This window comes from Callorhinus ursinus, unplaced genomic scaffold, assembly GCF_003265705.2.
Source record: "Callorhinus ursinus isolate GAN/ISIS: 27379988/994484 unplaced genomic scaffold, GSC_fseal_2.0 scaffold57, whole genome shotgun sequence".
NCBI classification, from domain to species: Eukaryota; Metazoa; Chordata; class Mammalia; order Carnivora; family Otariidae; genus Callorhinus; species Callorhinus ursinus.
Genome location: NW_027397119.1, coordinates 9,118,362 through 9,144,762, shown reverse-complemented (window position 1 = coordinate 9,144,762; position 26,401 = coordinate 9,118,362). Strand labels below are relative to the sequence as shown.

Below are 26,401 nucleotides of genomic sequence, written 5' to 3'. Positions count from 1 at the left end.
TCCCTCCACAAATTTCTGTGATCATTCTAAATTATCATTGTACAAACTCACAGTGAGGGAATTATGCCTCATATCTAAACTCTTCACACTAAGAAAGAAAATCTTCTTTCTGGGACCCAGGACTGTGTCTCTCACAGTACACAGCCCAGAGCAGGAGCCTGAGAGACACTGCTGATTGATGAACAGCTGTTCTAAATGCAACTTTACAAATTTTCCTTTCCTGGAGATTATTAACATTCCTATTATTGTTGTCATTATTTTCCAGAACGCTTCCTCACCACTAAGAACTCCTAAAAAAACAGGGAGGTGGCACGAAGTGGCACTTACTCCATAGGTCGGGTCGAGGCAAGGCCCTGCCTGCCCCATCCCCAGGTCCTGGCAGCTTGAAGTGCCCGGGAGTGGGAGGCTGAGAGCATCTGGGTCTCTCTCTCTCCCTTGGGTCTCGCTTGGCCATCTGGCCCCCACACCCTATGTGCACTGGGAACAACCCCCGCCGCCCCCCCCCCCGCCTCCAGCCCAGAGCCCCCTACCAGTAGTCCTCCGTGCTTCCTCCTCTGCTGTAGACGGGGCCCTCCAGTTCCCTGGGGGTTGGGAAGATGTTCTCATGCTGGATGATGGTGGTTTTGATCAGCTCGTTCACGTGGGCTTGGCAGGACACCTGGTCGTGGCCCTCAGGCACTGACATCAGTGAGGGCCCGAAGCAGATGGCAAGGTTGTAGGGGTCCATCATGTTCTCTTCACTGAACTGTGATAAACTAGAGGAGAGGGGAAGGGGGCAAGCTGGAAAGCACTCGCATGAATGCCCAGAAAACACAATCATGGGAGGCACTGCCAAGAGCAAGAGCAGAAGTTCCACAAATTGCCACCTGCTTTTCTGGGCATCGGAGCCCTTCTAGGAAGTCTGGGGGGGAGAAGACAATGACCACCAGGACGGTCATTCAGGAGCCACCTCCTCGCAGGTCTCACCAGTTCCTCGTTCAAATCCTACCTGCCGCCCCATCACCAGCCCCACTCCACACCTTCTCTGCCGAATCTCCCCTGCTTCAAGAACACCCCACTCCACAGAGCTGAGACAGCTCCCCCACATCAACCCACCAAGCTGCCAGAGCAGATGGAGGCCCTCAGGCTGCCCTCAGGATGAGGGCACAGGCATTCTGCACCGTGTACCTTCTTGCAGAGCAAAATAATCAAATTACTAGGGATATTCCATTCCAAGCTCTAGACTTACTAAAAAAAACTGCCAACCGATTAGCTTCTGTATTCCATCAAGCAAGTGAATTTCTGGAACAGCTAGTGTAATTGTTTTTCATTTTCATAATATCCTCTATTATTACAATCAAGATTTATTCGGGAAAAGGTCAGCATGCTGCTCAGTTTCTGCTCAGGCTTCCTCTGGATGCAGTCTGACTTTGCTATTGGGTATTTATCCTGGGAGCTCCCCCTTTTTTAGGCAGCAGCTGCTCTGGCCACGCCTCCAACCTTGGCCAAGGACCCAAGCCCTTCAGTGAGCCACTGGGCCTCATTAGCCCCCACTGGTCTGTTTGTCCAGGCTGAAGGCTCGGCCAGCTCTGGATGTACACCCCCAGCCCCAGCCCCCAGCCCCAGGTTGGAGAGCTGGGAGTCTGCTAAGGAGTTCTGCCCCCAATATGGGCATCAGCAGGCGGTTCCCAGCACCTGACTGTGACAGATCTGAGGAGAAACCAATGCCCTCTGATGCTGAACCAGAGGCCTGAGACTCAGCTGTGTTCATCTGAGTAGGTATTCTTCAGGGCTGGACAGAGTTCATTTCTAGTGTATCCCGCACCCAGACTCAAATTACCAAGCTGGTCTCTCTCTAACCCAGCGGTTCTCTCCTCTACTAAAGGTTCGCACACGTCCCCCGTCCACCCCGGAGACGCAGTACAATGGATGTGAACCACTATCACGGGGAGAAACTGTACGGTTGAGAATCACTCTTCTTGAGGACCTAGTCAAACGCAGGGAGGCCAGCAATGGGTGAAGTTATGGATCTCAGGGGCTGGACTGCTTCACAGAAGGTCTTAAAGTTTGAATTTTATAATCCTCCCCTGGATCCTAGTTAAAAGAGATTTTACCTTTTAATGATGCACATTTGTCTCTTTGATTAAATTGCAAAAGAAAAACAAAACATCTCAAGAATTTTAGAGTCAATTAGACCTGGTTTTGAGTCCTGGCCCCATCAAGTACATGTACCATGTACTTTTCTTTGAGAAAAGACTGGGAGAAGTTTCCAAGTCTACTTCTTGGTCAAACAAACACTGGAGACAAGAGAGGCAATTACCTTGGAAATCTCAACAGGGACAAGGAGGAGAAAGGCCCTGTTTCTTCAGTGCGATCTGATGACATTTGGTAACATAGAACAAAACCAGTCATTTCTGGGAAGCCTGGTCGTCAGAGGGAAACAAAGTCTAGCCCTGAGAGTCCCACTCGAAGGCCTGTGAGAGATGAGCAACCGTGCCAAGTCTCCTAAGGAAAGGGCTGTTTGATTCATAGGTGGCTACAATGACCAGGGGCTTGAGGAGGACACATCTTCGTGGACTGGGGTCTCATGGGCCAGTTCCATTTCTTACTCCCATTAAAATATAAACCAAGGTCAGGCGCCTGGGTGGCTCAGTTGGTTAAGCGACTGCCTTCAGCTCAGGTCATGATCCTAGAGTCCCGGGATCGAGTCCCACATCGGGCTCCCTGCTCAGCAGGGAGTCTGCTTCTCCCTCTGCCCCTCTTCCCTCCCGTGCTGTCTCTCATTCTCTCTCTCTCAAATAAATAAAATCTTAAAAAAAATAAAATAAACCAAGGTCCTCTCTCTCTTCCAATCTACAATGGGAACATGTAGGTTGAGGGGTTAAAGCCATGGTTCTTAACTATTTGGGGGTCACAACCTCCTTCAAGAATTTGACAAAAACTAGAGATTCTCTCCCCGAAAAATTCATACATGTACACATACAGATGCATGTCATTTCATATACAATATAATGGTGCTAATAATCCATGAAGGCCCTGAAGGCTGTGTCTAGTCTAAGAACTCAAATACTGGATTTTGATTTTTAAAAAAATACCTAAAATGGAAAACACTGGTACCAGGTCCCTCTTTAAAATTTTTTTGGTGTTGACTTGCATAATGCCATCTCTTCTAAGAACTGTACTATATTTCTAGAGCTTCTAACCATAATATTAGTGAATTCTTCTAATTGATTCAAACTCATCTTTTGCGTGTCTTAACAAGGTTCAGTAAGGTGACTGCGAACACAGGCTTTGGGGAGGAATGGGAAAATCAGGATTGAGGTGGGAAACTTGTTTTTTATCATGCACTTCTCTGGACTTTTTACCTTTTAATGATGCACATTTGTTTCTTTGATTAAACTGAAAAAGAAAAACAAAACATCTCAAGAATTTTAGAGTCAATTAGACCTGGTTTTGAGTCCTGGCCCCATCATGTACCAGTTCCAGGGGAATATTCTGGTTTCGAAGTCTCTTCCTTGTAAAAAATATGTACCTCCTTCATGCGGCTGCTATAAAGCTTGAACGAAGTATTATATGCAATGCACTGAGCACTGTGCCTGGCACACAGGTGGTGCTCAATCCATATTTTCTGTAATTATAGTATCTGAATTGCTTCTCTGTACGGGACCCTCGAATCTAGTCAGGGAAAGGGGAGCAGGTCTGTCAACATTTGCCAGCAACTGATTTATAGAAGTCAAGCCACCTTCTTCTCCTGACAGACATCATCAAGCTGAGGACTCTAGATCCCCAAATCGAAACCTTAACTCCTCAGGGAGAATACAACGCTTCGGACAGACTGTTTTAAATACATGACATTTCACTTAAAAACCTTCAGCTTCACAGGCCCCAGAGGTTTGATTTGGCAACAACCAACAGACTATGGGTAAGATATTAACGCATCAGGGTCGATTTTAGGTTTGGAAGGGATGAAGAGAAATTGTATTCTTCACCTTGGCCCCAGGCAAATCGTGGGGCTGAGAATCCATCAGGCCTTTAAAATCTTTTCCAATGGGAGACACTACAATTTCCCTCTCTGAATCCACGATTTAACAGCCTTCCTCGACTTCCCCAAAAGGCTCTCTAAGAGATAAGAAGTCCAGCGTAATTCTGGCTGATTTTTTCTGATGATCCTTCAAAGGCATCCCATCACTCCTCTTGTCACTCTCTCGCCTATGACAACATGGGTCGGCTTTCTCGTGCTCCCCGCATCTAATAAGGGACTTGCCTCTGTGCCCTCATGTTCTGCCTTCCTTGCCTGGCAGTGAACTCCATCCTCTCTCCAGCAAGGATATCCGTCCAGCAATTGCCCTTGGGTCTTTAGTGTTGCCTCTCCACTGGGTCGTGGCCCCCACCAGCACACAAACATGCAGTAATACTGGCCCCTGGAAAAGAATTCCCTCTTAACCCCGTATCTGTACCATATGACTGTCCCATTTCTCTTCACAATAGAACTATTTGGGCGTTGTCTGTCCCTGATGTTTCTGATTCTCCGATTCATCTCCAGCCCTTCTGTTATGGACTGAACTGTGTCCCCCCTCCCCAAATTCCTATGTTGATGCCCTACCCACCCCCCTCCCATGTGATTGTATTTGGAGAAAGGACCTTTAAGGAGATAATTAAGGTTAAATGAGATCCTACGGGTGAGGGTGAGGGCCGAATCCGACAGGACTACTGTCCTTACCGGAAGAGGAAGAGACCCCAGAGCTCTCCCTGCGTGTGTACAGCGGGAGGACGCAGAGCGAAGACGGCCATCTACAAGCCAAAAAGAGACTCCTCACCAGAAACCGACCCTGCTGGCACCTTAATCTTGGACGCCTAGACTCCCGAACCACAAGAAAATGAATTTCTGTTGTTGAAGTCACCTCCTCTGTGTTACTTTGCTACGGCAGCCTGAGCAGCCGCATGTACCTTCTCTCTTGCCCCCTCCCCACTCTTTATTGTGGTAAAATCTACATACCATAAAACTGACCATTTTCACCATTTTGAAGTGTACAATTCAGCGCCATTTAGCACATTCACAATGTTGTGCGACCATCACCACCGTCTAGTTCCAGGACATTTTCATCACCCGAAAGGAAACCCCATGCCCATTAGCAGTCACACCCCCCACCCCCACATCCTCCCCTCCCCCCAGCCCTGGCTACACGGCTCCTTCAGGAGCCTGTTCCAGACACTGCAAATAAATGGACTCCTACACCACGTGGTCTTCTGAGACTGGCTTCTTTCCTCCAGAAGGATGTTTTCCGGGTGCATCCACGCTGTAGCATGAGCATGCCTCCGCACCTCTTCCATTTTCACGGCTGAACACGACCCCCCACCCCCGCCAGCTGCATGGAACTACCACACGTCGTTTAGCCTTCAGCGGCTCCCCTTCTCTCCTAAACGGACACCACCAGGCCCCTCCCACTCCCTCAGGACAACACTCCTCAGGGCCACCAGTGCTCTCCCTGTGGCTAACACAATCCCGAGTCCTTTGCTTGGCTGGCCTGTCACCCCCTTTCCCTCTGGGATCACTCCCTCTTCCAAACACGTCTGTGTGTGGCTTCTGGGACGCCATTCTCTCTAGGTCCTCCTCCTACCTCACAGCGCACGGTCCCCTGCTCAGTGAAGTGTCTGCTGACTACTGTATCTCAAAGAGCAAACTCGCGCCCTGACCCCTGGCACTCCCCGGTTCCCTGACCTGCTTTATTTCTCTCTAGAGCGTTTTTCCTCGGACACGGGATATGCATCCTCGTTAGTTTGGTCTGTCTTCTTCCAACAGAACATAAACTCCAAAGGGACTCCATGGGACACCTGGACTGTTTGGTGATTTTGCAGATGGCCAGCACCTACAGCAGGGCCTGGCCCCCAGTAGATGCTTAATAAATATATGTTTAATAAGGGAACAAATAAGCACATGAGCAGCTGTGGCTCTCCAAGACAACCCAACCACAGGTCTCCTCGTCTATCTGCATGCAGAAGCCAAAACGCTCCTTGCGAAAGTCAGAAGAACCGCCCAGACACAATCTTTCCAAACGAGGAGGCACCTGGAGATTGGTGAGATTTCGAGGAAGAGTCAGCTTTTCTGGGGACATCAGAGCACCTTAATCGGGAGAAAAGCACCACCGGTTCACTCTCTCATTCAGATGGCGAAGCAGCGTTTGAGGACCTAGAGCAGTGCTTCTCGGACTTTCATGTGCATGTGACTGACCAGGGGACCTTGTTAAAATACAGATTCGGATTCATAGGTCTTTGAAGGGGGAGGGGCTGAGATTCTGTATTTCTAACCATCTCCCAGATGAGGGTCTGTGGACCTCACTGACTAGCAAGAGCTTATTAGGCTATACTGTTTAACATCTGAAGAAAGCAGGATCAAAGGCAAAGAACAGAGTCAGCTGCCGTGAGCGGGAGCTACCGACACTTTGTTGGGGGACAGAAAGTCGCTGGATAGCACACAGGCTGTGGTAAGCAGCCTCTAAAATGAACCCCATGGTCCCTGCCTACTGGTTTTCACACCCTGGTGTAATTTTCTCCCTTTGAGTGTGGGCTAGATTTAGTGACTCATTTCTAGTGAATGGAAAACGGCAGAAGGCATGGGATGTTGCTTCTGAGATTAGGTTACCAGTGCCTGAGCTTTCTGTCTTGGGTGTTCTCTCACTCACGTGCTTGGAGGGAGCCAGTTGCCATGTTGTGAATAGCTCTTTGGTGAGACCCACATGGTGAAGAACTGACAGAGGCCTCTGGCCAACAGTGAGCCAGCGAGGAAGGTCCTCAGTCCAACAAACCTGCGAGTAACTGAATCCTGCCAACACAGAGGTGAACTTCAAAAGCGGATCCTCCCCTACTGGAGCCATTAGGAGAGACTACGGCCCTGCCCCCAACACCCTCACTGCAACCTCAAGAGAGCTAGAGCCAGAGGCCCCCCGCCGACACTGCACCTACACTGGGGATTCCTGACCCACAGAACCTGTGCCATAAGAATTAATGCTTTTTGTTTTAAGTTGCTAGGTTTTAGGGTCATTTGTTACACAGCAATAGGTAGTTAATGCAGTAGATGCTAGAAAGGGGCTGTTACCGGCTCAAGAGTCAGTACAGAGTTTCCGTTTCCGTCAGCCAAAAATACACAGCATGTGAACACCCTCTGTGAGTCATGAGGGGTTCTGAACTCGGGCAGTGGTGGTGCCCAGTCAGGGCTCGGCTAACAGAAGGTGCAGACACAGCCACATGAAGGAGGCAGGCTGCAGAGCCAGGACCCTCCATTGCTCTGCACGGCCGGCAGGAAGGCTGAAGGATGGTGTGGGTCCCCAGCAAGGTCTCCGGCAGAGCTGCTAACCTAGATGCCTAGAGAGCTAGGCTGACCGTGAACTTTTAAGCAAGCTGAAGCTCATGAGATGGCCACCAAGTTTGTTTTCCTTTGAAGCAAAGACCAAACTGACCACAAAGACGAAGAAATTTGTGCTAAAGGACCCTTGCTCCTTGGTCTAATTTTTGTTTTCTCTTTTGATAGATTCATGGATCTAGACAAATGGTTCTCCACGAGAGGAAAACCCATGGAGCAAGAGTGATGACAAATGGCAAGTGGATTCAGCCTCGGTATAGGGAGCGTGGGGGGGCCTGCCTCACCTGGCAGAAGCCCTTACTCCACACAGAACTGCCTCCTTGCAGGATTTGCGTCCATTACTGCCAGATCCAACAGTGTTTTCAAGAGAAGCTAGAAACCTAGGTATTTTTAAGTAAAATCCCTTAATATTTAAATGTTTCAATGTTTTCAAGACACAGCAGACTGAAAAGAAATGCATTTATGTGCCTTATCTGGCCCTCCCGTTGCCCATTTATAGCCTTTGCTTTAGGTTGTTGAGGGAGCCGTGTCAGAGGAAGCAACATGAAGACAGAGGGGCCCACGGGGCAAGCACCGCAGGTCCTTGCTTGTTGCCTCGCTGCCCCGTGGGACTCAAAGCCCGCCCTCAGCAAGGACACACTGCTTGGACAGGAAGCCATGCCTCATCCAAGCCCAGGGCCCCTCTGGCCCTCAGACCTCTCTTCTAGCTACCCTCCCTCCCTGGGTGACCAGCGAAAACATCAGGCAGTACGTGGTGACTCCAGACTCGTATCTCTACTCCGGGTTTCTCCCGAGCGTCAGACTCCTACATCCCACTGCCCACCTAGAATCTCCCCTTGGAGGCCTAACGGGCACCTCAAATTACCATGGCCGAGTTGGTGCCTTGTCTTGATTCCGTCCGCTACATCTCGTCTTCCCCAACTCCATTATCGACTCACTGGTTCCCTGTTGCTCATGCCAAACATTTCGAATTCCTCTCTTTCCTCACACTCTACACCCTCCCCATCAGGATGTCCTGTCAATGCTATGCTCTAAATGGACCCCAAACCCGACCCCACCTCACCGCCCTCCCTCATGACCCGCCCCCCACCACCCTAAGCCCCCAGTGCCCGTGGGTGAGACCTCACAGTAACTTCTGCATGGTGTCCCTGCTTCTCTTCACAGCCCCCGACAACTTCTCCTCAAAGCTGTCGGCGGGCTTCCGAGAATACATATAGATCAGATCTTATCACTCTTCTGCTTAAAAGCTTCCAGTGGCTTCCCAAATCCAAACCCATTATTACCATGACTCTCGGGGCTTGATGGCCGTGAACATCCCTTGTGGCTCCTTCTGTCACTCCATTTAGGCCACTGCGTCTCCTCAGAGAGGCCTTTGCTGACCACCCCTCTCTAGCAGCTCTCCCTCTTTCACCCCCGCCCCCATTCGGGCCCCCCGCACTCTGGCTCTTAACTTACACTTCTTTAGTCTTCACCTAAGCACGTATTCCCGCCTGACATATCTGTTAGCTGTCTGTCTCCTACCCTGGAATGTGAGTTAAACGGTATCAGGGCTTTTGTCTCTTGTTTCGCAACGTATTCTCACAGCCTGTAACTGTGCCCCGCACACTGGCGCTGCTCCACAGATATTCACGGGGCTCGATGAACTGACACAGCTCTACGGGTAAGCTTCCAGGGGCCGAAGCCCAGGCCTGATCCATTGCTCGCTGGGAAGTCTACTCACTGATTGAGGAAGGCAAAGAGGTATCTCATGATAATCAGAGTGGTTTTGGGCAGGACCAGGAGAACTTTCCGGATGTGCAGAGCTCTCTCCTGCAGGTTGTCCATTGCTGAAAGAAGAAAGCCATGCGTTATGGTCCGTCACAACTGAGATCCCAAGGAGTAATGATGTAAGGGCCCTGACTACCAGCAGGTGCTGCACAGACACTGGTGTACCGTGTAAGGGGCTCCGTCCCTGTGGCTCCTCGGGGCGGGACTGCTGCCGCAGGGCACCCGCTGGGCTGCAGATGCTTCCTGATGCCCAACTGAAGGAATATGCTCCTTGGGCTCAGAAGGGGTTGGGGATGTTCTCCAAGCACCTACCGCTCTCTTATTAAAACAACCACAGACAAGGAACAGTCCCCAAACCTGCTATGACTGCAGGCTCGACATCCAGCCTGGGAGGATCCATGTGTGGGGAGGGAGAGAGGCTGTGTGGCTCCTGTCCTGCTTGCTCTACACATGCATCTCCTCATCCTCTGGACAGGTCTGACTTATCTTTCCCCCTCTCTTATCTGCAGTGGGGTTGGGCAGAACGTAGCCAGAGGCAAGAGATGGTAGATCCTGCATAAGTCGTGATATCTGGGGAGAAGACGCGAGATTTCCTGTCTCTTGTGCTGTGGACAGACCAATCACAGACCTCCATCATGGCCGGCCTCCCCACTAGTGTGCCATGTGGATACTATCATTTTCTATGAGTGCCTTTCTGTGACAAAGAAATGGAAAGTAGTGGGTTAGGAGCACATCTCAAGGGGAGAACTGGGCAGCCAAGGTATCTTGAACTGTCTTGGTAGCCCCAGTCCACTGAAGACATCTACCTAAGCTCAGTCCTAGACCAAGACGTGAAGACAGGAGGGGGGCCTAAATTTAATAGGCACAGAACTGATTTCCACTAGGCTTCCACAAATAGTGGGTCATAAAATAAGAGAGCTTACTGAATGCCCTGGAGCAGAGAGGGACAATGTTCAGGGCACACAATGAGTCCAACCGGAGACTCAGGGGCCATGAAGACCCTGGTGCATCCAGGAAGAAGACTCTTCTCCCATTTCAAAGGCACTGCCTTCTCCAGCCTCTGGAGCCATCATTCTAGTGGCGTCTACTTCCAGGATGACCTGGTATTAATAAGCTAAACTAAATGGGTAAGAATAGCTTTTCAAGTCCCAAATTTGAAAGTAAGAGGCAGGAACCTATAAGGATAAAGTAGAGACTATATCTCTTCCTAGGAAAACATCATATTGCTACATTTAAATGTTCAGAGGGCTTTTATTCCTAAAAGAACACATACTTACACATCTAGGAGGTAAGCCACACCACGTTTAAAGCAACAAGCAGAGGCACCTGGCTGGCTCAGCTGGTTCAGTGTCCGACTCTTGATTTTGGCTCAGATCATGATCTCAGGGTCATGGGATTGAGCCCTGCAGTGGGCTCCATGCTGGATGTGGAGCCTGCTTAAGATCCTGTCTCTCCCTCTCCCTCTGCCCCCCCCCCACTTAAAATCAGTCAATCAATCTTATAAAAAAAGATTCATTCTAACCTTAATTATAAAAATAAGCAACAAGCAGAAAATATTTTCCCTTTATAACATAAAAAGCACAGGCACTAATGTATGAGTTTCCAATAACTGAAAAGGACTGTGTCTTACCTACGAATAGAAATGTATTTTACTGAAGAAAAATAAAGCTCAGCAAAGCAAGGAGTTTAAGGCCAATCAGAAAGAAAAACCCAGGAGTTCTGACTTGTGGTCCTAGACTCTTACTGAAAAGTCATCTTTCTTCCCTCCCCACCAGGGGTGAAGGACTGAGGATGAGGAGGAAAAACTTCACTGAAGAAAAGGAAAAAGAAAAACATTATTGAAAAGCTTATGGGAAAAAAAGGCCCCGTGGACATTTCTTATCTGTCATGACAAGGTGTCTTGCCCAGAAGCCAGTCTGAGGCCAGGATGTACTTACTGACGCAGGCCATCAGGTCATGGAAGATGTCCTTGGGGAAGAGAGGATGTTCCAGCCCCCGGAAGTAAAGCTTCAGGACGCCAGCAATGGAGTCCATGTCATGGTCATTCTGGTCCCCAGCCAGGGGGTCCTCTCCTGAGGAAAAGCAGCCCCCCCAAAAAGGAAAGATAGAGTGAGAGAGGTAAAAACACACAGGACGAAGCAGGAATGGTGGGGAAGGGGTGACCTGTCCGAGTCCTCATCAGAGTCCATCAGCTCTCTGCCCAGCATGGCGGCCATGAGTAGGGCACAGGGGTCCAATAGGATAAATTCACTTCTGTCAGACCACCTCAGGGACATTCCCCATGGGCTGGGACGGGACACTGCAACTGGCCCTCTCACAAGAATCACGAAGCCAGGCTGGGACTGAGCCTCTTGGGGGAGGAAAACGAGGCCGAGAAGGCTCTCCCTCCTGACTGGCTCTCACTGTTCCCGGCTTGCAACAAAGGACACCTACTTCCAGGGGAACAATCACACTGGGGCTCCCGATGGAAAATTTCATACCAGATGTAATTAGATTTAATGATAGGACCAACCTCAAATTGAAACTATATATATCCATTACGGTGACGGAAATTGCCAAAGCTTGCCCATTACCTTAATAGCCCACAAGCTAATAAATGGGCTACGATGAACAGGCGCATTAGCCTTGATATTAACTGCCACCAAGTGTTCCGGATGAAGTCATAAACCGTCCAGATATCATAGTTAACTTCTTGGGTTTTGGCAGATCACCCGCAGGAGAGAGGCAGGGTGAGTGGGGCTGAGGAGGGCTTGGGGAGGACTGTCTACAAGGAAGCAGGTATTGGGCTGAAGAGGTCACTTGCTAACCTCTGGGTACCTCTCAGGGGGGACGGGGGGAATGGGTGCAGCCAATATCCCAGGAGGCTGGCACACATTTGGTCTGATCTTCAAGCCTGTTTCCTTACCTCTCTCAAATGCGTTTTTGATGTCATTCACTTCCACCTGGGATCCTGACACCCGGAAAATTCCTTCATGCTGTAGTCCTGGAAAGACAGGGAAAAGTGATCACAGCGAAGGAGAAACAGAGTCACAAGCACAGCTCCAAGCTTAGCTGAATGTGTGTGTCCTCCAGCCAGTGCGCAGGGAAGCCCCCGTCTCTCTTCCTCAGGCCGAAGGAGAAAGCACATGGAGGGATGCTGCAGAAGTCACCAGAATGGATAGGAGGCATAAGAAAGCGCTGAGTCAGAGACTTAAGGGGAAAGAGGTCTACACCCAGCTCCGTTCCTGATTCCGAGGGAGACTAGGAAGCAGGTTCCTTCCCCTGCCTTTGCCTCTCTGTTCCCATCTGCAAAACGACGAAGTGACCCCCGGCACCTGGTCACCCAGGGCCAGGAGCGGGAAGCGGGGGTCTGGTAGGCTGGCCATTAGATACCACTGGAGGAGTTCCGTAAGGTCTGAGATACAATGATTGCTTTGGCTGTTCGAATACTGTTTGGCTCTTCCAGGGCACAATGTTTGGAATCCTTAGGAAAGAGAGAGGATGGGAAAAGGCAAGTGATCACAGTCCACGGCCAGATACCCTGCCAGCCGCTGGTTCTTGACTGCGGCTTGCCTCCCAAACGTGCATGGACGTTGCGCAGCACAGTAACGGGCGTGAAAACCTTGTCTTCTTGGGTTTTGTTAGAGTACAATCCTAAAAAAATAATGCATGCGCTGTGATTGCCGCTAAGAAATGCTTCCATAGAAATAAATCCACTGGTTCTCACAACAGCCACTAAGGGAGAAGTCACCAGCACACCCATTTTCCAGTGATGAAGTGATGAGCAGCCTTAGGTTATAGAGGTGACAAAAGCACCAGAGCCAGGAGGCCTTCTGGTTGCAGTCACACACTAACTCCTCAACACCAGGCTTGTGGGGCCTACCAGAAGCAAAGTACAGAGAGGGCAGGAACCCGCCTGTTAGTCTGAACGTGGATGTGGCTCACAGCCCCACACGTGGAGCTACAGAGGTGGTAAGAGATCCAGGGAGCATGCGGTTAGTGCTGGTCCCGGGGGGTCAGACTGAACTCGCATCTGTAAGCACATCCGGCTTGCCAGCCTTTCTCAGGATCCCCGTGTCTCCGTCCTGGGCATCTTGTCCATGTTCCTCCATAATGGCGCGATTCATCAAAAACTTGGACATATCAGGGAAATCTCAAACAAATTTCTGTTTAAGGAAACAAAATAGAACTGCCCACTGTTTTCCGGCTACCCTCTCAGTGAGGGGGTGACTGGGTTCTTTTGGCTAGACCTTTGAAGGGAAATCACGCTGGCCAGGACTACAATCTTGAATCCAATTGAAGCAATATTAAGAAGCAAGCAGGGGGAATTTAATTACCTGGCTTGTAATAGGACTTAAGTTGTCTGCTCCTCTAAGGGAATCTCCAGAATATTCCTCAGAGAATGGCAGGCAATGTTAAAACCCCATTAGTACCGATGTGATAATATCGTATTAGTTACCAATGGGATGTAACAGCCAAATTATGTCATTTACACACAGAACGCAAGCAGCCAAGTGTTCTGACAGCAACAGTCATGTACCCTTGGAACTTGTCAAAAACGCAGTATAGTCTAAGACACACTGAGATCCCCTCAGTCTGGTTCCCATTTCCCTTCAAGAACCTGCACTTTAGAAGGATCACGATGTGTTCTCGCTCAGCAGACAGAATCTGTAGAGTGTCTAATCTAATGACTCTGAGAGTAGGAGCACTGATAAATGGTTGGGTTCCAGAAGTAAAGGGGAAAAGCAGGGGGCTTTTGATTAGAATGCAGGGAAGGCCCCACATGACTAACCCGACACGTCGTTATCTGTTTTACTCTTCGTGCACACTATCATAAAAAGTAAAAAAAACACTCGGACGTGGGTAAGTTACTTGGAAGTGGCACAAAACCTTCCATTCTGCACTGGATTCGGCTATTGCCAAGAGGTGCTCTCTTACGGAATTCCTGATATGGTTGTTACAATACCGCCTCATGGTACTTGGCTCCCTTCTGCATAAGATAGGTGGGGTCTTCCCCACCTGATTCAGTCAGTCATTCCCCGAATGCCTCTCCTTTAAGTCTTCCTGGATCACCCTGACCCACCATTTACAGCGGAGCCTCAGCTTTCTCATCTCTACAATGGGAACGATAATATCCACCTCCCAGGGAACACGAAGAGAGTAAGGATGGACACACTGCAGCCGTTGGTGGGTCACAGGCCCTTTTGGAACTGAGTTATGGAACCTACCTCCACTGAATGCATGTGCACAAAAATTTTTAGCCCTGACTTATAGGGAGTTCAGGAATCCCTTGAGTCCTTATTTGGGGGAAAAAGTTCAATTTAGCTGAACAAATGTTTTTTGAAGAACTACTATGTACGAGGGTTTTTTTTTTTTTTTCTTTAAATCAACAATACGTTTATCTATTTGTTCAGTCCTGGAATAAGCATAAAGTGGCTTCACAATTGATAGCCCACATCCTTGTGATAAAAAATTTGTTTATAGCTCTTTTTGTCTTCAGATTTACAGTACAGTATCAAAATACTGTTTTCAAAAGTTACTTAGATCACTTGCTTCCCCATCTCCTCAGTGTGGTGATGTTATTCATTTGTCCTGCAGTCAGGTTTATTTGTTACTGTTTGTATTCCTCTTGGGGATTTACCCACATCCTTGTTTTATTTATCTGTTTATTTATCCTTCAAACATGGGAAGCACGAATGCAGTTCTAAACGTCACAATCACACAAAAAGCAATGTTCAGAGAAGTGTCACTTCCCTCCCGCCCCCACCCTCTCTACCCTGTCTGGCACCCATCTCCTGTGGACGAACAATCAAATATGAGTTTCCGGATTCATCCTTCCTGTATTTCTTCTTGCCGAAGTGAGAAGACACACGTGCATTCTTATACCCTCTTCTTTCCACATAAAAGGTAGCATGCTCTAGGCATTCTTTCCCACTTTGCTTCTTTTGCTTGATAACATATTCTGGAAATCTCTCCGTGTAATTTCATGGAGATCGTGCTCATTGCTTTTTTATAACTGCCTAGTATTCAGATATACCATAGTTGGTCCAACTACTCTTCTGTGTGAGGGTATTTAGGTTGTTCTTTTTATTTTTTTACAAATGATGCTGCAACAAATAACCTCCTGCATATGTATCTTTATATTGTTGGAGGTGCATCTTCCAAGTAAATTGCTACAAGGACCGCTGGATCAGAAGATAAATGCATACATAGTTCTGTTAGATATCCCTACAACTCCTAAGAAAGGGTTGTACCCGTTGGCAATACCACCAGCAACATGTGAGCACACCTGTTTCCCCAGAGCCACACCACAGAAATGTCTCCGTATACAATGTGCATGTGCAGGGGCAGAGATGGGGACATTCGAGCCACCATATCAGGAAGCGGTTCCTCCTCAGCTCCCCCACATCTCCACTCCGGGCCTGGTCACAGTCATGTCTTTTTCTGGGCTGCTGCAGCCGCCTCCGTCCTCCCATGGCCTTGTCTCCATCCAGCAGCTCTTTTTAAAGAGCTCCCTCTGTTCAGAATTCTCCAGTAGCTTCCCGCCTCACTCAGAATAAAGTCTAAGTACCTCCCTTAGGTGAGGAAGCCCTAAGAGTCTGGCCTCTGGCTTGGTCTGCTGCCCCTCTCCCCTCCCCTCTCCGCTCTGGCCACCCAGGCCTCCTGCAAGCCGGCCCCTGCCTATGCCAAGGATCTTTGCATTTGATGTTACCTCTCTCTGAAACACTCCTCCCAGATAGCATGTGGCTCACTTCCTCACTTTCTTTCAGGACTCTGCTCTCATGTCACCCTCCGAGGTGACCTTAGGGCCTTACCCCGAACAACCCCCCCTAGAACAGTCTCCCCCCTCCATTCTCCGGCTCTTTGCCTGGCTTTTCTTCAGGACACTCACCATCATCAGACACACTGTATATTACTGTGTTTATTTATTAACTGACCAGCTGATCATCTACTTATCTGCCCTTCGGTAGAATATAAGGTTCACGAAGGCAGGAACTTTTTCTTGGCACACAATGAGCAATCTCTCTCTATAAATGTGGTGGATGACCGAATAGAATGCATGGCTGAAAGAACAGGAGTCCAGACTCTCTTCTTCCTATTGTCCTTTAGACACAAGTAACTTTTCCTCTCCGGAATTCACTTTGGATTTATCTTTGCCAATTACTTGATCATTAATCATTACTATCTTGTGAAATTTCTTATACTGCTATTCTGAATGGCTATTGCTTATCTCTTTTTATTTGGCTTTCCAATTGCTTATTTATTTTCTCCCAACTGCATCATTAAATCAAATAAAGACAGGAACAGTGTATGATCCCTGTTTTTGTTTTCCTATTTCACAATGCACGGTGCCCAGCATTGATCAGAGGCTTGATAAATATTTGTTGACTGTTTATATATAACATTGTCACTTCAAGTGAATAGGGACAAGATGAAAAAATGGTAGCTGATTAGAATGAGAGAAGTTGTAAGCATGCTAAAATAATTACTATTCCAAAAATGAACCCAAGTGATGTTCCAGCCTACTGGGAGGAAGGGAGAGCAAATGTCTACCTCTGCATTGAGTCCAGCAATCACCTCTATACCTCTTTAACTGCAAGAAGGTCATTCTGTCCCTTTTCCTATAACTAGGTAAGACAGCAACTAAAAACAATTTCTGATGTCCAGTTCCTAGAAATCTTCATGGTGCTTGCTCAGATATCTGTGCTTTCTAAATGTTCTTACACTTAGAAGCTTGAGTCTCTGGCAATTCATCTCCATCCCTAGATTCTGTCCAAGCAGCCTGGGAGCTGGTGAGGCATGGAGTTTATGAGATCCAGCTTCATCCAGGCAGCAGATAGTGTGATCTGACTTCGGCTGAGGAGGAGCCAGCCCCTGGAACTCTCAAATGTGGGCTACAACGTGAAGACCAACGACTACTCAGTGAACTCCAGCTGATGTTGTATCCAGTGAGACCAAACCAGAACAAAAACTGAATGTTATTAGGAATCAGTGCAACATCACAAAAGGAGTTGTTCTCAAAACAGTCTAATGCAGAAAGCCAGTGTGACATAAGGACTCAGGCTGTGTGGCAGGAGACTCCGACACGTGCAAAGACAGTGAGTAATGGCGAAACTACTGTCACATCATACCAGCTGTACTTACTCACATCACGGCTGTAATTTAAACCTCACTGTCGGGCTAGAAAAGGGAGTGTGGTAAGTGGCTGAGGCCTTTGGGGTCAAAACATACGATGCCTTTCTCTAGGTGTCTAGGTGTGGCCATTCTGAGGTAGCAAACATTACGTGAACAAATAAGACTTTTATTCCGTTTCTGAGAATTTCAGGATGAAAAGTCAATCTCTATTCTTATGCTACGAAGAATCCCTGGAAGTTCTTCCCCACTTTGCACAAAATGAGCAAGGCTGTAATCCTGCTTACCGTGTCTGCTGATAAACCGGATACAGCTTTCTACCACCAGAGGAATTGCCTGGCTGGAATCCTGAAAAGCCGAAGAGAAACAGAACATCAGAATCTTTAAACAGACATAGCCCAGAGTCAGAGAAAATGGGCCAGACCGGGCAGGACTTGTCTGGGCTGGATCAGTGGCCGGTCCTCACAGAAGCACCTGGCCTGTCCTCCAAGCTCCGGAGCGCATACACAACCGCCTCCTTGGAATGCCACATGGATGCCTTAAATTCAGCATGTCCTCAATGCAACTGATCATCTTTTATCCCAAATCAGCTTCCCACCCTTGGCCACCCCAAAATCAATCAATCAATCAATCAATCCATACGTTCTGTCAAGTCGGCCTCCTAAATACCTCTCAAATCCATTTACTTCTCTCCATCTCTACTGCTGCTGTCCTCGTTAGTATAGTGGTGAGTATCCCCGCCTGTCCATCTCTACTGCTGCCCACCTGGTCCGTACATCAGTATCTCAGTTCCCATCCCTGTCCTCCAAATCACATTATCCTTCCTTCATACAGCGGCTGGGAGATCTTCTGAAAGGGCGCACGGCCCATCGTTCACTTTCTAGGCTAACTTCTTTCAAAGACTTCTCGTTAGTGTCTTTACACAGCCCTACGTGTCCAGGGTCCTGCTTTGCCTCCAGCTTCATCTCCTCCTGCTCTTCCTCCAGTCTCTCTGTTTCAGCCACATCGGCTTTCTTTCCATTCCTTAGATCAGTTCTTTGTCCATGGCTTTGTATGAGCTGCTCCTGCTTCCAGAACGCTCTCCTCACCCTGGAATCCTACCCCTGAGGGTCTCAGTACAAGTATCACTTTCTTCGGAATGCTTTTCCAGATTCCCCAGATGAGATCAGGGCCCCTGTCTACAGGATCTCAGCACCTTGTGCTTGGCTCTCATAACCGTGATTGTGACTTAATCGTGTGGGCATGAATATCTTGTTTGCACTTGCCACCACTATAGCTCATGCTCCACGCGGCAGATCCTGTCAATTTTTGGCTCTCCAGCTGGTCATGATACTCTCACAAGGTAGGCGCTCAATTAATATCAGTTGAGGATAGCAAATGAACCAAGGGGAGCGTCAGAAAGGGGGCTTACTTGGCATCAAAGGTAAGAAAGAAAAAAGCCAATTCTTAGAAATAGTGGAAACTAATGGGTACTAAACTAAGAAGCAGGCCTCCCAGATATCAATCTTCGCTCTGCCATTTTGCTATATATCCTGCCATTTACTTAACTTCTTTGGGCCTCAATCTGATGTCTGCAAATCAGGAAGGGGATGGGTGGTGAGGAGAGTAGCATCTCCTCCTGGCACATGAACATTAGTGCTTACCATTTACAGAGAAATTTCTAGAGGTGGTGGGCCATGGATCGGTCCTGGTAACAGCCCAATGGGGTGTGCACTGTTATTCTCGTTTGACAAATGAGGAGATGAAGGCTTAGCAAGGTGAAAACAGCTGCTTTAGTGACACAGTCAGTAAGTAGCAGGGCCAGGATCAAACCCAGGCAGTCTCCCTCTGAGACTGCACATCTCACTGCCACCCAGCCTATATCCCAGGAGCTCAGCAAACACTACCAGGCACGCATACCCAGCCTGCATCCCAGGAGCTCAGCAAACATTACCCGGTATGCATACCAAGCATTACTAAAATCGAGCAGGGCTTTATAAGGCAGCTAAACACAAAATAATTCAGCTATGGGGAAGAAAGGCATCAAACAAAGGGCCCTAAACCTAGCTAGAAAGGGCTGTAGAAGTTTAGGACAGGGGCGCCTGGCTGGTTCAGTTGGTGAAGAGTGTGACTCTTGATCCTGGGGTTGTGGCTTTGAGCCCCACACTGGGTGTAGAGATTACTTTAAAAATAAAAGCTTTATTTATTATTTTATTTTATTATTGTTTCTTAAGGGAGAGGGAGAGAGAATCTTAAGTAGCCTTCATGCCCAGCCAGAGTCCAAAGTAGGACACTTAACTGACTGAGCCACCCAGGTGCCCCCCCAAATAAAATCTTTTAAAAAAATAAATAAAATAAGAAGTTCAGGACAGAGACTGGTTCTCAAGCGGCATGGGTCCTGTGGCTTCTGCCCCTTTCACAGGTTTGCCTATGTCCTCAAATTTTCAGCTGTGGCCCTGGGGTTTGGCCATGATCAGGGAAGCAGCTGGATCTCATGAAGAAGTCAGGCTACAAGAAGTGTGGCCTGGCCTCTTGCTCCCAAGCTTACTGGGAATGTGGGATGCCGCCAAAGGAAGGAGTGAGTGTGCCAAGGTAGCGCTGGGGTCGGGAAGGTCTCAGGGACCCAAATGCTCATTGTCGTGACCCCCAAACGCATCTGCTTCCTCCAGCTTTCCAGCTATAGCAGCCAGTGTCTGCCCTCTTACTGCCATCCCTGACTTCTGCCAGTCAGCCCAGGGCGATCTTAGAGGAAGAATCTTGGTCTCTAATGAAGAAACTGGGTTCCACCATTAAAAATAAATAAAATATAAAAAAATAAATAAACAGATCTCCATTTTTTGGAAGTCTTTTTATGTTTCCAAACATTGTTATTGCAGTTTTTTTTTTAAAGATTTTATTTATTTTTTGAGATAGAAAGTGAGCACGACTTGAGGAGAGGGGCAGAGGGAGAGGGACAAGCAGACTCCCCACTGAGCAGGGAGCCCGATGTGGGGCTCGATCCCAGGACCCTGGGATCATGACCTGAGCCCAAGGCAGATGCTTAACCGACTGTCCCACCCCAGCACCCCGTTATTACAGTTTTCATCTACAAAGGGTAGTTGCAGTGATAATGAGGTTAGTGATATGAGGGTTTGTAAAGGTTTTTGGGCCCCAGATTTGTATTTAAAGACCCAGAGAGAGGTAGGTTGTGAAGCTCACAGGTTACTGGCTTCAACAAATTATGGGACTGCCAAGGGCTGCCTAGACTTGCAGAAAATGGAGTATCAACAACAGTTAAAGGGAAGCATGCAGGGTTGCAGAAAGCAAGACATCAACCTGCACGTTCATGGTTACCAGTGGGGCGTCACAAGTAGCCCAGAGGGATAATCCGTGGCAGACAAGAGTGGGCCAGAGACCTGCCCTACTGCACAATAGTATCTTCCTACTCTCCACTGCTCCAGTGGAGTCCAAGACAGAGTCTCGTGGGAGCAAAAACTGGACAATGTCATGAAGGCCTCAGACCCTCCTACCGCCTACCCCTCTCCTAATATTTCTGAGCTCTGACTGAATTCATTTCCCCAGGATGTGCCTATGCACTCCTAGGGGGCCCCAAAGACCCTCACTTCGCCACTGATTTTGCATACAGATGACCGAGTAGTGTCCGTGTGTATTCTTACTCAGTGTCTCTCTTTCTTCCTCTCTCCTTCTCTTCTCCAACGTGAGAATCTATAACAGTTTAATTCTTTAGTTCGCAATATTTTTGGTGGTATAACCGTAGGGTTGGAAGGGGCCTTTAAGGACAACTGGCCCAAATCTCCATTTGATTAGATTACGGGACCTTTAAACCAAAAGCAGAGGGAGAAAGGTAGCAGGCATAACTTGGAAAAGAGAGTAAAGCAGGGGTCCTGTGATTTGCAGGAGAAAACAATCAGGAAGGTGGCCAGATGGTGCCTAAATAAGCTATTGTTTGGCATAATTTTTCATGAGTGACAGAGTTAGGATTTTTGCTGAGTACTGATCTCTGTTACATTTGTTAGATTTCCGTTTTTACCAAGGGAGAAAATACAAGTCTACACGACTGACTCGATGTGGGTGATGGGAAAGAAAGAGGCGTCAAAGATTAACACTCGGGGCTTCGGGACTGTGAACAATAGAGGCCCCCCCATTAGGAGAAACAGAGAAGTTAGGGGACGTGCTAAGGAAGTTAGAATGGGGGGCGGGGAGAGGGGAGGAGACTGATGCTCAGGGGAGGAGGCACTATCTCAACTGTCAAACTGATGTCCAGCCAATCAGTTCGAAATTCAATCCAAAGACTCCAAACAACGGACACTTGGGGAAGGAGAGAAAGGTTCATCTAAGGGAATGAAGTGAGAAGGGAAAGACTATGGAGAAAAGTCCAAAGGGCATCAAACCTTGGGAGCGCACCTACCTTTAGAGGAATGGAGAAAGATGACAAACAAAGAAGAGACAGAAGTGATGGGAAAGAGAAAATGCTGGGCTTGAGGGTAGCAGAGAAAACCTGGAAGCAGTTGAGGCAGAAAAGGTTGGGGTGGTTTGAACCTAGGCTTTACTAGGGTCAAAAATGACCGGAACCCACTAGGGACCCTCAAAAATCAAAGCTACCAGATCCTTCATCTCGTTTGGCTGACTTGCCATAAAAAAACAAACAATTGTTTATATCCTAATCCAAGACTACTCATCTTCCAAATGACTATTTACCTGCCTGCCTAGCGTAGAAAAACTCTTTTACTGATCCACCATTGGGGCTGAGCTGCTGGAGAGAAACTGGGGCAGCAGAATGAGAAACAAGGTCTTTATTTGATTGGGGTTTTGGGTGCCTCCTGGAGCTCTTACGCAAATTTAGCACCAGGCACATATGCTCTGCCTGTGACTGCAGAGACGTAGCACAATGCACACCAGATGGGCGCTGCTCCCCTCTGACAGTGAGCCCAGCCAGGGCCGCCTACTGCCCGCCAAACCGTGCTCTCCCGCACGTCTGTGGCCACAGTGCAGGCTCTGAGGCCCTCGCACCTTGTATCTCTGTTCCAACTAGATGCAGGAGGCCCAGTTTCAGCCCAGGAACTGAAATGAACAAATGTTAAGTTCAACCCTATTCTTAGTGTTGAAGGGTAAAAAGCTGGCTCCCTCTTTATAAGATATCCAACTATTAATTTTATTTTTTTGAAGATTTATTTATTTTAGAGAAAGAGAGACAGAGTGCAGGCCAGCATGTGTGCAAGTGGGGAGGAGGGGCAGAGGGAGAGAGAATCCCAAGCAGACTCCCTGCTGAGCGTGGAGCCGGATGCAGGGCTCAATCCCACAACCCTGAGATCATGACCTGAGTTGAAACCAAGAGTCGGGCACTCAACTGACTGAGTCACCCAGGCGCGGCCCCCCCAACCTATTCATTTTAAATGCAATAGGTTATCCCTGGGAGGCACTAGTTTTATTTTGTTGTTTTTTAAGATTTTATTTATTGATTTACTTATTTGAGAGAGAGAGAGAGAGAGTGCGAGCAGGGAAGGGGGAGAAGATAAGGGAGAGAATCTCAAGCAGACTCCATGCTGAGAATGGACCCCAACATGGGGCTCGATCTCATGACCCTGAGATCATGACCTGAGCCGAAACCAAGAGTCAGATGCTTAGCCAACTGAGCCACCCCGGCATCCCCATTCTTCTCTAGTTTTAAATGAAATTATGGGAGAAGGGACAGAAGAAAGAAATAGAGGAACCAGAGGAAGGAAAGATGCAATGAAATCTCTATAAATTAAAAAAAGTATAATTATATCTTATTATATTTATATTTAATTATATTTAATTACAAAGTTAAAAATGTATAATTATATCACTATAATGAGATCCGAAGCAGAGAAGAGGGGAAAAATAGTGACAGCAAAGCTAGGACAAGTGAGAGCTATGTCATCCGAGTATCCCAGCTGGATGGCCCAGCTAGCTGAGGCAGTCACATGGGCTGAAGACCCTGTTGGGGCTGCTGACACAACAGAAACCATGTGCCCTCTACATTCGATTATCTCCCTGTGGCTACAGCCACTGTGAATTACCCAAAATGATCTTTTAAAGCCTGCATCAGTTTTCCCGAGTAGACACAAGACATTTTAGAGCTCTCTCCACCTCCTCCCTGCTAAATGCTGCTACATAGCTTGTATGAGCTTAGGGGACACAAAATCATTTCAGTATTTGCGATAAAGTATAATGAGGAAGTCAAATTTGCTACTGCAAAAAATACTTCAATGAATTTTTTTTTTTTACACAAGCACAAGTGCTATTTAGATTATCCATTAATGTGCATTACCCAGCCCCTGCCTTCTAAGATCTTGCCCTCAGATGGTTAAGGAGAGCTGGCTGACCAGCGTCAGATTTTAATACAACACTAAAGATCACGCACAAAAGTACAGAGTTGAACATCAATTTGCCAATCATTCTCAGGTCAGATTTATCTCGCATTTTCAGCATGTCTAAGAAATGCATCTAGGATGGCCACAACACCAGGAAAAAAAAAACCTTCAAACCTAAAGCAGTCTGGTGTAGGTCACCAGCTGCTGCGAGCTACTCACATTTGGAGCTTATGTATAAAATGTGAGGCCCCTTTCATGGTTTCCTAGAGAAGTGACACCATGGGCAGGTCTGGCACAATCTGCTAAGTCAAACCAAATCTCCAGCAAGGAAGAGGGTGCACGACTAGAGAGGGAGGAATAAGTCAGAAAGACTCCAGCTGAACCAGCTCAATCAATGAAGTCAATATAATATTAAACGTACTCTGACTGAATGGTATCTCCCGAACGCAGGCAGAAAGTCAGCAAAGTGTCTGTCCTGCCCACAGTAGGGTTCCATAAATGTCCGTGGGATGTGATCATCACACCTGACCAGCCTGGCTCTTGCTGGGCCCTTACCTGCTTCCTCACGGTTGAGCTACGCCTGCCGTTGACCCCGCCAAATCATAGAGGACCAAACCGGCACCAGGGAGAAAAAAGAGAAAATGGGATTAAAAACAATGTGTGTTAGTTAATGAAGCAAGTTGCATTATTCAGCTCAGTCGCAGAACCAGCTAAGAGACTCGCAAAATTACTTTCCGAATAAAGCCCAATAAAGCTCTTTCAGAGCACAGAGGTCTCTGTACTTACTATCTGCAACCATTCAAAACTAGAGCAGGAAGCAACTGGTTCAATGTGTACTAAAATGTATCTGCGTTAGTAAGATCAGCTCTGTTTGCAGGAGACACAAGGAAATGCTAAAGGAAGCTACAGCTTTCTTTCTCTTGGAAATCCTTTGGGAGCAATCTTCCTAGAGTTTAGAGGACAGAGCAGCTAGACTGGAAGGAACCTTGGCAGTCCTTCAGGTGAATGCCTTGCAAGCTCAGACGCCTCTTCTCCAAGGGACATGGACTCAGACACAATCTCCCAAGCAAGGAGAGCAGCGCTGCCCTGCGTTTGGTGACATGAAGGCCCAGAGCCTGGCTACCAGGCTCCCTCTGCCCCTTCCACCAGGCCGCTCCTGAGGAACCTCTTTGGAATCCTAGAACTCCTCAGATCTAGTAGAATGCTCTTTCTTGTCTTATAGATGAGGAAACTGGAGTTTGGAGGAGGGAAAAGAGCAGCCCAAGGTCACACAGCATAAGGGAATTCAACTTAGCTTTTTTTCACTCCCACAGACCCTTCCACAGATATGGGACTTCAGGTGAACTTACAGTAAGACTCTATCACCAAGAAGGTATATATGCCACAGAATTCCATTATCCTGGTTCCCTCCAGTCAACAAGACTGGTATATTAATGGGATCTTTACTGTAATCCACAATGACAAAACGATGAAAGCCAAATGAAGCTATTTCTAAATAATGAGCCTATAATTGTAAATGGCCTCATGATTATTGTGTGTGTGTTGGCAGACAGAAGTGGTTGATATAATGGGCTAACCCAGGGTCTCCAAGGAGTCCAGCCCATTAAAGCTCTTTCCCCAGTTAAATCAGCACATTTTTAGGCATCTGAGAACTGTTGGCTGGATGAATGCCTTGCTCTCTGCCAGCTCACGAGTGTTCTCATAGCAGCTACATGACTGGGAGGGAAAATATTTGGCTGGGGTCGGGGAGGGAGGGGACAGTGGGGAAATACTGGGAGGGTTGCATACTTGTACATCAGGCAAGGATTTCTACCAATGTTGTTTGGCAAGCCAGTGCAATGTAGTATTTCATTATCCAGCAACAGTCCCTAATGAGGGGCTGTCATCTTTCCATGCAGAAAATCTCAGATCAAATGCTATTTTCTGATCTTCCTTCTCTGGGTCAGACTTCCCCAAAACCACGTGCTAAAAAGTCTAGCAGCTAAGGGTAGGTTACCAGGATCCTCCAGAGTCGAACACTTCTTTTCCTTGCAAACCTAATGGCTTTGGTGAGTCTCTGAAATTACTTCTGCAAATGATAACTCCCTTCATCCCATTCTGCTCAGCTCTCTCCCCAAGTCACAGCAGACCCCATTTCCATCTGAGGATAGATGGGTTCGGCAGAGCAAAGGGAAGGAAGCAACCCCCACCCTAGGCCCCTCCTTTACAGTCACCCAAGGCCTTCACACTTCAACTCCTCGACTCTTTCGCAGCCAGGGACTGCTCTACCCCACAGGCCTCTCTTCATCCCTTCCCAGGGCTGTCCCGGGCCACACCTACCTGGCCAGACTGCAATCTGTCCGCTGACCTGTTGGAAAGACAAGGCGAAAAGCTCATGTGGAAGCAGAAGGGGTGAGAGAGGAAGGGTTATTCCCAAGGGTTATCTGAAATGCCCTCCCATTTCCCTAGAAAGCCGCTAGCATCAAAGCACCACTGGCCTTCCAGGCAAAAAAGAAGAAAAATGCCCAGAGCCTCTTCCTGGGCAGGTGCTGTTTCTAATGCTCGTTCCCAGGGCTACCTATATGTCCCTAAAGCTTAGGTGTGCCGACCCTGCTTCCCAAAGGGAAAACAGGGGTGGCTGTAGGGGAACAATAGCAAGGCGGGTCATGCTTTAGAGAACAAAGTACCAGAAGCCTTCCCAGAGGTGAAATCCAGCTTCTCTTCTGTGTATGTGGGTGTGTGTGTGGTGAGGGAGGGAGGGATGAGCTTGTTTGCTCCACAGTAATGAAAACACACACACACACACACGGTAAGGGTGGCAGGGGGAAAAGGAAGCAAGAATTGTTCGCGGGAAGATAGGATGTTGTTCGCGGGAAGATAGGATGTTCTAGTT

At 47.9% G+C, this 26,401-nt stretch overlaps 1 protein-coding gene across 9 annotated transcripts in view; it reads right to left on the bottom strand.

The window, feature by feature from the left end:
• The window catches only part of SRGAP2 (SLIT-ROBO Rho GTPase activating protein 2), a 228,822-nt gene that overhangs the window by 16,525 nt on the left and 185,896 nt on the right, over positions 1-26,401 (bottom strand). For all 9 annotated transcript variants that reach the window (XR_012375773.1, XM_025855095.2, XM_025855096.2 and 6 more), the window contains exons 12-18: positions 25,849-25,876; positions 24,085-24,109; positions 17,503-17,563; positions 12,009-12,086; positions 11,041-11,175; positions 9,057-9,162; positions 531-755 (exon numbers count right to left, since the gene is read on the bottom strand). Coding sequence is in view for 8 of the 9 variants with exons in the window: in XM_025855095.2 (XP_025710880.1) it covers positions 531-755; positions 9,057-9,162; positions 11,041-11,175; positions 12,009-12,086; positions 17,503-17,563; positions 24,085-24,109; positions 25,849-25,876 (658 nt within the window). In the remaining variant the exon portion in view is untranslated. The remainder of the gene's footprint in view (positions 1-530; positions 756-9,056; positions 9,163-11,040; positions 11,176-12,008; positions 12,087-17,502; positions 17,564-24,084; positions 24,110-25,848; positions 25,877-26,401) is intronic.